Source organism: Boleophthalmus pectinirostris, unplaced genomic scaffold, assembly GCF_026225935.1.
Source record: "Boleophthalmus pectinirostris isolate CB_2022bp ecotype Guang Dong unplaced genomic scaffold, ASM2622593v1 HiC_scaffold_11, whole genome shotgun sequence".
Taxonomy (NCBI): domain Eukaryota; kingdom Metazoa; phylum Chordata; class Actinopteri; order Gobiiformes; family Gobiidae; genus Boleophthalmus; species Boleophthalmus pectinirostris.
Window position 1 is genome coordinate 10588369 of NW_026570994.1, and position 13058 is coordinate 10601426.

General features: G+C 40.5%; 2 protein-coding genes across 2 annotated transcripts; one reads left to right on the top strand and one right to left on the bottom strand.

Annotated features, from left to right (window-relative positions):
- Positions 1 to 3: 3 nt before the first annotated feature.
- ical1 (islet cell autoantigen 1-like) lies at positions 4 to 6445 on the top strand (the record flags this gene model as incomplete). Its single annotated transcript, XM_055166820.1, has 10 exons — positions 4 to 144; positions 627 to 752; positions 832 to 930; positions 1029 to 1108; positions 1734 to 1783; positions 1955 to 1965; positions 2038 to 2296; positions 3594 to 3878; positions 4720 to 4815; positions 4888 to 6445. Coding segments are annotated over 10 exons (1263 nt in total), but the record flags the coding sequence as incomplete, so codon positions are not given.
- Positions 6446 to 8770: 2325 nt separating this feature from the next.
- On the bottom strand, positions 8771 to 12006 carry fam117ba (family with sequence similarity 117 member Ba). Its single transcript, XM_020917090.1, has 9 exons — positions 11998 to 12006; positions 11514 to 11653; positions 11232 to 11463; positions 10794 to 10877; positions 10538 to 10648; positions 9958 to 10101; positions 9665 to 9872; positions 9467 to 9587; positions 8771 to 8996 (listed from the first exon to the last, which is right to left on the bottom strand). The coding sequence occupies exons 1-9, from the start codon at positions 12004 to 12006 to the stop codon at positions 8771 to 8773; spliced, it is 1275 nt and encodes a 424-aa protein (XP_020772749.1).
- Between the last annotated feature and the right edge of the window lie 1052 nt (positions 12007 to 13058).

Consider the following 13058-nt stretch of genomic DNA (forward strand, 5'->3'; position numbering starts at 1 on the left):
AGGAGAGCCATTCAGGACACTTTGATAACAGTCACTCGAATGGAGAAAGCCCGCACAGAGTACAGAGGAGCTCTGCTGTGGATGAAGGATGTCTCACAAGAACTGGACCCGGACACATACAAACAGATGGAGAAGTTTCGCAAAGTACAAAGAAACTAGTTATATTTCAAAAATACTAACCAAATCTAATTATCTATCATAATTATACTTCACCTGCTTGTCTTGATGGAGATCATAGACTATCTAAAGAAGTGGACTAAGAGAGTGTGACGTCGCCGATAGCATTCGGCTCCAGAAAATGAAAGCTCAAATGAAGCTCATGAGGCTAGTAGACAAAATTGCTAAATAAAAACAGCAGGATCATGCAGAGCAGATTAATATGAACATTTTAAGATAAACATGACCAGGCCCAATGCTTAATGTAAAGCATGCTCCCTTTCTATTTGGAATACTGCGGGTAGCGGGTTAGCTCTGTCTATTTATGTCTATGATGGAGATTAGGAAGTGGTGCTATACTGTGGAACATTTCAGGAAAATCATTCACATCTCCATGGAAACAAGCAGATTGTGGACCCTCCAACAGAAAAGTTACATAGTGTACCTTTAACTCTCTTTCCTATCTCTAGGTACAATCTCAAGTCAGAGGAACGAAAACCCAATTTGAAAAGCTGAAGAACGATGTTTGTCAGAAAGTAGACATGCTTGGAGCCAGCCGCTGTAATATGCTGTCTCATTCGCTTTGCACATATCAGGTACTTTACATCTTACTTTGAATTTTAATATATAGTCACACAAATAATGAAAAATAAATAAATGTATTTTGTTTGACAGACCACTCTACTCCAGTTCTGGGAGAGGACTGCTCACGCCATGTCAAAGATCCACGAAGCATTCAAAGGCCATGTAACATACCAATTCACAACGCTTAAGGTAAATCCAGATATAACCACGTGTGGTAATAATAAAATTAAGATGCATTCCTATCTATTAAACCATGAGACTTAAGCAAACATTTCTATTCTGTTTAGGACCTGAGAGACCCTCTAGACCTGATTTCAGAGAGTCAAGAGGATAAGAAAGAGGAGGCCTTACAAAGAAACACAGATAGGTACAACTAAAAATAAGCTCCCTAAAGTAATAAGCCCTGTCCTATTTCAACACTTCCTTTTCTTCTACCTGTATCTGTACATTTCATGGCTTCATTACCTTCATTCTGTGTTTGTTATTTCTGTTATATTGCATTCAATCACGTCAGCTATGTTCAAATCAGACATGAGGCCCAATGCATGCCTGTGTTCAGCTACAAGTAAGTTATAGTGCTCTTATTGATATTTTGCACTGCCAAAATGTTTTATTTTCATTTTCAGGAGCCTGTGATTAATACAAGCATTTTTTATCCTGTCACTAACTGAAATTATTGGCTAATACTAGTTAGCTTCTAATGTTATGTTTGAGAGACTGGTTAAACAGCACAAATCAGCGCACCTGCTGTAGTTCCAAATAAGTCAGCTCCCTCTGTTCAGATTGTGTTAAAATAAAGCTTCTAATGTAGCAACGCATTCAGTTAGCATCACACCCCCAGAGAATGTTGATAACACCAGCTGCAAAGTATCAATAGGTAGTAGCAAGTCTTGTTCACTAGCTCCAAGATTTAGTTAGGAATGCTCAGGCAAATAATAAGAATGTATTCTCTTATTCAATATAAACCATAACATATTTTGTTTATGTCATAGCTTGGTGTCTTTGGATGACAACAAGGTACCAGGAAGTGGCTCAGATGCAGGTATGTACACTAAACTGCCACGTAATAAGTATTGTTATATCAGATGTGGCTGGACCAGGACTAAACCAGGACAAGCACTGGACCAAACTAGTGTACATACATCAGGACTAAACCAAGTGTGAATGCAGCCTTGAAAGAAAAGAAAAAACAAGTTTGGTTTCTCTTTTTTAGACCGCACCCCAGCATTGACGGACTAAGCCAGATTAGTGACATTGGTAAGTTGATTGTGTTAATACTACTGAGAAATATTTTAGGATACTCATTTTGACATCTTAGCTCCAGAATCGCTCCATCCCTTCACTCCACCTCCAGCTCCACAAAGTATTAGCAGTGTATCGACACATCAAGGTGACGGCGACCTTTTGCTTATGACCTGTGATGAAGCGCCTCCTCCACTGCTCCCCGATCCTGTAAACAAGCCCGCTTTGCCTGCCTTGTTGCCCCCTCCCCAGCCCGGACTCCCACAGCAGTTATGGGGCTTCCAGTCTAGTCAAACACAACAGCCCACCACCGGTAAAACTTAAAAAAGCTGGATCTGTGTGCTGCTTTTCTAACCTCTTTTCGGGCACACTAACCACACAGTTTTTACCACTTTTAACATAGTTTCTTGTGGGATAAACCTTGCTTGTTTCCTTAACTCTATTAACATGAAGTGATGACCTGTAGGAAGCTAAGCTGTAACATCTGGGTGACTACTAAAGTGAATCATTCAGAGCAGAAACCTTTCACTACTATGTAAAGGACTATTACTATTCCAATGAACAAGGTATGTTGTAATAGTCCGAGAGCCAGACTCCTTCTCCGTTATTAGTTTGCAACCTTTTTCTTACAATAATTTTTTTAAAATTTGGCTTGGGTTCATTTGAAGCTTGCAAATTGGGAAATTTTTCTGTTTACATATGAAACTGCAATTCCATGCCAATGTGTCACAGTAAATTAGTTTGTGGAGAGGATTTGTATTTGAGAATGCAATTTTTTGATATATTTTTTCTGTAAATGGTCTAATAATTGTAGACAGAAATGCATGAACCTCTTTAAGGTTATGTTATTGTATTCCTCATCTTCTTTCACATTTCATGAGTATTTGACAAAGGATGTGACTATAATTTCACTCAGAGCTTTTGTGACTGAGTTGAAACCCTGAACTCGTAGTGTCCCGAGATGTACACTCATGAAAAAAAAAGTAAGAAAAACGCGGATGGTGGTGGGGAGGGGTCTGGCTCCTGGAACATAGTATGAGTTTGTTAGTACAATGCTATATAAAAATATAAATATAAATATAAAAAGCTATACATTTCTGCTCTATTTGCTCCAATTCCTCCATCTTTCAAAATGTGATGTGGATTGCTTTGTTACTTTCTTTGGTTGAATTGTTAATATTACATTATGCAAAATTGACTCTTGTGAGCTTTTAGCCAGCTTTTAGTCTAGTTAATCAGTCTGAATGTTGTTACCTTATAAAAAACATACCTAATAATTTATTATTAGTCTGTCTACATCTCCAAAGCTCAAAATGCTCTCTTTTACCTTGTGATGTCATGTTGTAGTTTTCAAGTTAATTGCTACCATTTACTTTTTGTAGAGACTGGTAATTCCAGGGCTGAAATTATCCAAATGATTCTAGTGAAGGTGTATGGTATTTTCTAACATAGACTAAATATGCTGGGTTTGTGTTAAACATTTGTGAATAACATACCATAATTAACATAATTAACATAATTCCAGGTATGTTTTTAATAAGGAAATGTTATAGCATAGCTCAGAAAATAGCGTAATATGGGCCCTTTTAATAGTAGTAATTCTGCTTCAGGCCTGAGACAAGATGAGGACGACACTGAAAAAGGAGACATGGCATTCCTCAAAGACCTCCTGAGCCCTGGTCCTGGTTCTTCAGATGAGTTCACCAAAGAGTGGCAGGATGCTTTTGGTGTTTTCGACAGTCCCACTACCCCTTCATCTGTCCCATCTGGAGCTGCAACAGTATCAGCTAACAGTGGGGGGGCCTCCACAGCAACAACCAGACCGCCATCAAATCCCCCCAGCCCCACAGGCTTTCTGCCCTCACAGCTGCTCGACCACAGTCTCAGCTCCACAGGTTTGTTAAGCTACCCTCTGCTGGTAGAGTGTACTCACTGCATGTGATACATCTAACCTGTATTATTAGCTAACTGCATTGTGATGCTATTTGTGTCATAGAGATATAATCACTGGTCTCAGTCTAGTCTTTTTCCAGTTATAGGCATTATTTTGAAGGATAAAATATTTAGTTTTGATTTGTTAAAGCTTGTATTTTACACAAAATTCACTTGTGAGCTTTAAGGCATATAATATGCTATTACATCACTAAGAACAAGAGTGTTTTGTTTCATTCACACTTTTGAGTAATCTTTTATTATTAGTCTGTCTACATCTTCCAAGCTCAAAATACTTTGTACCACCTTGTGATGTCATGAAGCACAAGTTTTCTAGTTAACAGCTACCTTTTAACTTCACTTCAGTAAAGATTGGGAATACCAGGGCTGCAATGATCTCATATGATTCCAGTGAAGGTGTATGGAGTTTAAAAACATATCGGGGCACATTCTTTAATACCACATGACATCACAAGGTGGAAGAGAGTGCTTTTCATTTGAGAGACCTAAATATGCAAGGTTCGTCTGTTTAAACGTATGTGAATGAAATAAAACACAACTCGAGGTATGTTTTTGATGAGGAAACCACATTATAACACAGATCAGAAAATAGTGTAATATGGGCCCTTTAATTGCCATGGCAAAAGTTATCATTTTACACCACTTGAAAGTCATTGATAGAGTAATCTTTTAATCCTAACAGTTCACATAGATAATAAACTTTTATTGCAGATCTAAAACAGAACTGCAATAAAAAGCTGTCTACTGTATTTATTTAACTTTTTGATGTCTTTCATTTTGAAGGCTGGGCAACCCCTCCTATGTTCCAAACCCCACCAATGCAGCCGCCTACAAGCCAGAGCCACTCAGCACAGCCTCCACAAAGTGCAGCCAAGCCTGGTAAACCCAATGTCCAACTTATTTTATTGTCATGTGGATCTCATGAGCTAAAATTATTACAATTATTTCCAGGTGCCCCAGGATCATCCAAAGACATGTCCGCTTGGTTCAACTTGTTTGCAGATTTGGACCCACTTTCCAACCCAGATGCCATTGGACGCTCTGCAGACGAGCTGCTCAACGCCTAAACTCCCAATATCCATTTCTACTGATTCACTGCGAAAGCTAAATTGTAAATCCCCAAACCCATTTTATCTGCAAATGACTGTTAACTCTGCACCAAGCTACTAAGTCATATGCACACAGGGTTCTTATGTGAGACTACAGTGTTTATTTTGGAGCGTGTGGTGAGCTTGTTTTATTGCTGTTTGCATTGTTGGGGCGTGTGTCCTTTTGCTTTGTATACATTTGTAAAGGTTATAAGGGAAGGTTACATGTCCCTAATTTTATGTAGTAATATAACACATGCTGTATATTGAACATTGAATCACAAATACTTAACTCCTATTTGCCTAAGCTGCTGCAACTCAATATATGATGTCTTAATGTGCCCATTCGAAAAAGTCCTACATATTCATCTAATTACCATAGGAATTTTCATAGGTTAATTATTTAGGTTTCTATGGCTAGAATCTACATTTGCTAGCTAAAAATACTACACACCTACTGTTCTATACCATCTGTTTTATAGTGAAATGTTAAAGGAAATCATGTGAAGAATGAATTAATAAGATTTTTTTTTGCTATTACTGCTCTACCAAACACTATTTAAAATCCTAATTATACTAAGTATTTATTTCTATATTATTTGGCAAACATTATAAGACACTATTTTTTCAGCTGTGACATGTATTGCACAGAATACATTTGGGGGGCAAGGGAAAATCAATGTTGCTGTTAATTTCTTGTAATTATTCTACTTCTGATTAGAAACTGCTGTATCAAAACAACTGACATTTGTGAATGTTTATGCATCTCTTCACCTTGTGTTTGCTGTATATCAAATATGCATCAGGCCATATTGAAATGTCAAATCAAAATTTTCTTGCAATTTTTGGTTTGACTTTAGGAAATGAAATGGTTACAAAGAAAAATATATGCGTTAGATGTGCATTATATAACCTTTCTCTTTGAGTGTCAGCCACCTGCTTGTCTCCATGGAGATGTTGTTCCATGGTAAAGCATTAAACATATCTCTCTATCTTGCATTTATTCTGTTAGAGACATTTTATTGTAGAAACCTAGATTGAAAACATGCTTTCTTGTTGCGGGCGTCTTTCCACGTGTCTGACCTGCAACTTGGCTTGGCGGCTTCACCTGCTTGTGACCATGGAGATCAATAAGTTTAATGCTTTACAGAGGAGCATTCCACTCAAAGCAATAACATTACCATAGAGACAAGCAGGTGGTGATCTCTCAACCAGAAAAGTTGCATAATGCACCTTTAACTGTTGGTCATTGCTTTATATTTTCAGTCATTGTTTACTTTTGATTTCAACACTGAAGACAAGAATGTATTATAATGAATCACAGACGCTTTATTTAATTCAACTATGCCTTTTATTTCATTTAAGGGATTAAACATGAAATCTTGGCAGTTCTGTTTCCAATAAACTGGACAAGCAAACAATTGTTATGTGTTAGGAGCCTCATTCCAAAATCATCCACTGTGAAAATACTGCAAATTTACAAAATCTGTTGTTTTTTTTGTTTTTTTTAAAATAATGATTGTTTTTCAGCCAGTGGATTTCATCGAGGAAAAAGCTCTTGTTAAATTGATTTGAAGACATCCACAAATCTCTCTACTTCTCTGCTACAAGTTGAAACTTCCACTTCGGCTACAGAGATAGCAGCTGCAGGTTTGCTCGAATAGTGTTAGTGTGTTAGTAATCTACCACTACAACCTGAGATGGACAATGTCATCTAGATTAGTTTAATAACTCTCCCCAATTACACTCCTCCTGTCTCATAAATAAATACAATATTATTCTTCACAATGACACATGTAGTTAATTCACAGTACTCAGCGGAGGAGGGGGTCAAAGGTCATGGGAAAGGGTTTTTTATAGTACAATTGTTGACTCATTCCATTACATATCTACTGCAGCCAATAATACAAACACAGTGTGCCTCCATATTATTTACAATCCGGTACATTTCTAACCCACCTCAGCAGGCACGGTCCAATAGCATGGACATATACAAGGGGAAGGGGCGGAGCGTGGGGAGGTGATCAACCAATCAGAACACACTGCTCGCTATACCACTATTTTACTATATGGAATTAAAATAAATATGTTAGGGAATTACTTTGTCATTCATTGGTAATTATGTAAGTATAATGTTATTTTCTTTAAATATTGAAATAAAGTCAAGTTAAAGCCACACCTTACACATGTAATGTCTTTTGATACATCCCATATCAACATACCACATTTTCTAAAGCAGCACAGTAGGAAAAGATAATTTACCATGAAATTAACATTTAAAACTTTCGATACTTATAATAAATATATTTTGCATTGCTTTCTAGTAGTGTTGTGTCATGATAATAAAATTTAAATTTTTTAGGGACTGATTGACTGATTCAGTACTCAATACAGATTGTGATACTACAATGATGATAAAATGCTGTTTTTTTTAAATAGAATGTAATTTTCACACACAAAACAATAGAACTTCCTTTATGTTACCATTAGGTCTTATGCATGTTCTAATAACACCCAAAATCATACTATAACTGTTACTACTTGCTTAAATGAGTATCTAGTTTCTATATTAGTATCAGATTTTTGATACTTTCGACAACTCTACATTCTATTGCACTATTCATGTGTATTTACTGTCCAAATTTACATGTGCTTTTACTTGATTGATTCTTTGGAGAACATAGTATAATATAATAATAATAATACAAAATTAGATGTTAATAGTCCCTTTTTGATAGACTTGGTTGACCTCTCCGCGCTCCTGTCCCTGCAGGCCATAGGGAGGCAAGTTCTTCCGAGCATTAACATTCTACAACAACACAAGCTGAGCAACACATGAGGAACAAGAGCAGTAGCTAGCTGCAGAGGGGAAGCAAAAAAGAGAGAAAGATCAGAGGAGGAACAGAGGAGGGGGGGGTGGGGCAGTGACTGGGACTGTGACAGAGGGGGACTTCTGTAGCAATGGGGGCTGAGCAGACGCAGGTCGAACAAGCTGCACGTTTCTTAGCCCTGGCCAGTTCCCCATAGATACACAGCAAAGAGAGGGGAGCGCTTCACTGCTACTACTGCAAGAAGGCAACGACTGTCCACTTTACAATCTTAAACAGACTGTGGAGTGGTTTGAAAAGTATAAAACATATTTGGATTTGGTTCACAGATGCTCTTAACGGGTTGTTTAACAGTATCATTTCAGCACGCCCCCCTTTTCTGTGTATCTACGGTAACAGAGTGCACAGATCAAGATAGAAACATGATCCAAGCACTTTGTTTTGGGAAACGGATCGGTCCAAAGTATCAGGCACGTTTTAAAATGTCTTCTTTTGTGACCTTTCAAGTTTTGCTACGAAAATACATTTGGCAGCACCAAAATTCGCCTCCGTGGTCAATTTTTTGGTCGCCAAAGGAAACCGGTTAAGTTTTTTTCTTGATGGAAGGCATATTTCATTACAAGAGAAATAACTACAGATAGAAAAAGAGATATGTCCGTGGAAAGGCGCTATGGCATAATATGATGAACTAAAAGTCAGTCCTCCGCCCTTTCCGCCTTAAAATAAAAACATAACCAGCACTAAAGGTAGAAGAAAGCGATGAGATGTGAACTGCAAACTGCCGCACAGGAGCGGACTTCTGAGGAGAGGCAGTGGGTAGTGCTTCAACAATAGAAGGACATCAGAGAAAGAGCTGAGCTGGCATGCTGAAGGCAATTGTTTTGGAGCAAACGTTTTGTTGATGTCAAAAGGGGAACCTCAAAAGCTCTCAGGCTCCTCCAGCAGGCAGGGCTGAGTGGACAGAGGCACCAGGGATGGGGACAGACTGCGCAGGCCCACCCCGGGACGGAAGCTGAGCTCGGGGGCTGGCAGTAAGGGCTTGAGGATGCTGACCAGGCAGAAGGCAGAGCCGCTGTTGGGAATGAAGTTCACCTTGTTTCGGTCGGGACATAGGAAGGGCGGGATCTCCTGCAGGGGCTTGGGTCTGAAAGCACCAGACAAAACACTCAATACAAAACAATGGATCCTGTTGATATAAGAAGCAGAGAAGAAGGAGCTGTTGACATGGTTAAACTGGTGGGCGATAATAAATGGAACTAGAATACAATGTGAAGAATAGAAGATTATCATAGCTACAAAAGTGGATTACTTACTCACAGATTCCTATCGATCTGTATTGAGACTATTGTAGTGATTGATATATGAATAATGTTACTTTATATAACGTGCAGTAAAGTATAGTTTCTTTTATATGATTGTTTATTATAATACAAAGAGCAAAAAGTATGATTTGTTATAAAGCTTGTTTTGACTATGGGAGGATAATTTTAGTCTATGAAGGCCCACCAAATTCTCTTAACACAGGAGTTTTTCACCATGTCCCAGTAAGTTGTGCATTGATCTCATAAAACAGTTTTCTGCATAAGTTCAGAGGTGTGGGCTGATTGCACTCACATGTTCTCCTCACAGGCTTTGACCTTCTCACAGCCCTCCGGAGGCTCTCTCTTGAAGGTGTAGCTGTTGTTGGGCCGGGGCGATGCGGCATATTTGGGCAGAGGCGAGCAGGGGCCCAGTTCTGAGGGGGGCAAAGAGAGGAGGTCAGGGTTAGTAACTGATCCTCCCAGCAGGGGGGGCATGTGCGCTGGGGTCTACCTTTGTCCTCATACGGACTGCCTCCACTCGTGTCGTTCAGAACTGTGAGGTAGGAGGGCGAGATGGAGTCGGGGCGGCTGCTGCAGTTGCTATGGCTACCGCTCAGCCCGCCCCCTGAGGGTGTTTGGGTGTCAATACTCCGGGTGCTGCTGCTGCGCTGGGGGGCCACGGGAGGGGGAGCGCGGTGCCCATCTGGGACATCCTGAGGCTGGGGGTACAAACATGAAAATAACTGTGTGATAGCTAATCCTTCTAAAATAGGTTTATTAAAAACGAAAATAGACCAAACTCACAACAATGGGCTCCTCCTTCTCAGGGGTGTCCCGGATGATGAGTCGCTCGATCTCCTGGTTGAGCCCCTCCACACTGTTACGGAAACGAGGGGCTGATGACTTGGCGATAGGGATGGGTATCAAGATGGTCTTAGGCATAGGGGACTGTAAAAGAAACAGAAAAAATGCCTGATGAAGTGGATGTACAGTCTGCAACAAGTTTGATCAACATTTTTCAAAACTACATCAATTGCTGTTGCGTTTATTGTCCTAAATACATAGGTGGATTATTTGGTTTTCATAATCAGCTTCCAATTATCAACAGATACTAACATGAATCTAAAAGCACCAGTATCAGATGCTCTTTTATCCCTGGGCTGAATGGTAAAGCCAGTTGTGCTTTTCCATTGTGTCATGGCAGAGAAAGCAGGACAGCTGCTCCACAGACTCCACTGGGAACAGGTGTCCAACACTGTACTGTAGCGCCCGCTGAGAGGGTCATGGGCCATAAACCCTCACAGTCACAGACACACTCAAAAGTGGAGCATCTTCCATATTCTGTGAGCTAAATAAAACCTAGTCCCTCCTAACAGGGCTTCACCTGAGACTGGATGATAGTGTGGCTGCCATTGAAAGGGGACTTGCGCTCTTTATCCCTTCGATGGCGGCTGCTGCGTTTGCTGCGCTGGAGCTGCTGACGCAATTTAGCAATCTGAAAGATAGGACCGCAATGTCACATCCACTGAGGATCAATGAAGACACAAGAGAGAGAGAGACAAGAGAAACAAGAGAGAGAGGCAGGAGACACAGGAGAGACACAGGAGAGACACAAGAGAGAAAGACAGGGGGACACAGACCTCTTTGAGCTGGTCGGTGCTCCCACAGGAGGCCGAGCGTTTGTGAGAGCCCCTCCTCCTCTCATCTGCCCAGGCCCTGGGGGTCTGAAACACAAACACAGACAATCAATTACACTAATAAAAGTCTGTTTAAAACTGTTATGTACCATAATGCAGAAACAACTAATTTTCCAACATACTAAATGAAAAAATCTGATAGAATGTGTAAAGATGCTGATTTTGTAGGTTGTTGGTGTAACGCGGAGCCCATGTCTTAATGCAGCATGAGCTTCAGAACACAGTTGTTCACCTATTCAGAGATGATGCAACTGCCTGCAATGGATTCTGACCTCTATGCATTAATCACCATTTTATAACTCACTCGACAGAAACAAACACTGAGTCTCGAGAAAACACCACATATATAACCTCTGTGACATGAGGATGGAGGAGGCTGACCTGCGTGGCTTTGTCCCGCATGTAGGGAACGTGCTGGTGCTGGCTGTCGTCCTGAGGCCAGGGACCAATCAGGTGAGCACCAGCGGTCGCGCCCTGTGTGGGCCACAGCTGGACGCGATGGCAGGAGACCAACAGGAGAATGGGGAGGCAGGAGGAGGGGCAGGGCTGGGAGGAATCCACGATGCAACGTAGCACAAGACTGAAGCAGAGTGGGCACCAAAGCTGCTGATATCTACAGAGAACAATACAGGAAGAGGAGGATGTAAACAACAACATGTCAACAAATGAGACACCCGCAGCTGGTGCTGCCTGGGATTAGCCAAGGGCTGTCTGTCTAGGTTTGGGAGCACTTCCAGATTGATCCTAATCCAGCCTGCACTGCTCAGAGTGGACATGGCCCCTCCGTAAGGCTCCACGGGCCCCTGGTTAATGGAATAAAGAGCTTAGATGGGGACAGAGTGTGGGGGGCACTGAGGGCATGTGCCCGCTGCCCGACTGACCCTGATTCTGCTCTAAGTGAATGCATGTTTAACCAGCGCTATGTGTCGGACCGCATCAGCACATTTACTCTCATGTTTATTTCATGAGATCTGGGCCTTAAGTGCTTGAATAAGGAGAAAGGCTGAGGTGCCCTAGAAACACTTCTATTGATACTAATTTAAAGGTTTATTGAAATGGTTTGTTGAAATAATTATATATACAGTGCATTTTATTGATTTGGTTTACGCAAACACTAATTACAGATACACTGTATATGCAATCTGACGCTGTCCATTGCCCATTTTAAAAGACTACAACATTACCCAAACTATATCCTATGTGTATGGGGAATCCCATTCCAAATGACAAATGCACTTAATTAATAAAAGACCCAAATTCAGCAGTAATTACCCCTGTCCTAACAACAGACAAACACACACAAACATGCGGCACTGGGGGGACTAGCCGTGCACATCCAGGGGCTAAATTTGGCATGGGGGCCAGACCACATCACTGTTGCTAAGGAACGGCCCGACTGATATTCATTAACACAGCAGCATATGTGCATGTAGTAAACAGGGCAGGAGGAGGTAGGCCTCAATAGTTGTAGTACTAGTAATATGCCGGATACTGTATTTCCAGTGCTAATTGAGCTGTAGTAGACTGGTATTTGATCTGCGTGCCAGTCAGCAGTTCATGACAACAAACAGTGAGCTCATAGTAACACTACATATTGTATAAGGTCCAGTGTACAGCTTCATGAGGATGCATAGCCAACTGGAATACACAGTCTATCACCAAATGATTCTCAATATGGACTGGTACTAAACTCAGCCTACATTTATTTAACATTATTATGAATTGTTTAAAAATCATAACAGGCCCTGGCTATGTAACTACACTGAATAATAATTACATTAAAATAGAGGATGATTGTAAAACTGCTTTTATGTTAAAAAATAATCCAACTGGTGCCCTTTACACCAGTGTGCGCTAAACAAATAATGTAGGCCATTTGTGTTTACTAGAAAAACAGCGTGCACCTTACCAGCCCAGACAGTGCTATTACTCATACAATCCATCCAACAAAAAAAAAAACAACATATTTCCATTTTAACCACCAAAAGGGGAAAAAAAATATTTAACAGGCAAATTACGGAGACAATGATTTATGGAAAACATGCTTACCTTAGAGAGACGCACGGTTGGCGCGCTGGCACTCACTGGGGCATACAGACACACAGCGCTTTGGAAAATGTGGAAAAAATGGTAGAAGCGAGAAAAAGCAAGCAACAAGTAAAATAGCCCTCTTAAAATAAATAAGAAAACGTTTAAAAAGCTTATCAA

Excerpts from the sequence above, each read along its gene's own strand:
- fam117ba (XM_020917090.1), bottom strand. Across the intron at positions 11,464-11,513 it reads CAGCTGCGGGTGTCTCATTT|ATATCAGCAGCTTTGGTGCC; the intron begins GTTGACATGTTG and ends TGTTCTCTGTAG. Across the intron at positions 10,649-10,793 it reads GCACCGACCAGCTCAAAGAG|ATTGCTAAATTGCGTCAGCA; the intron begins GTCTGTGTCCCC and ends CCTATCTTTCAG.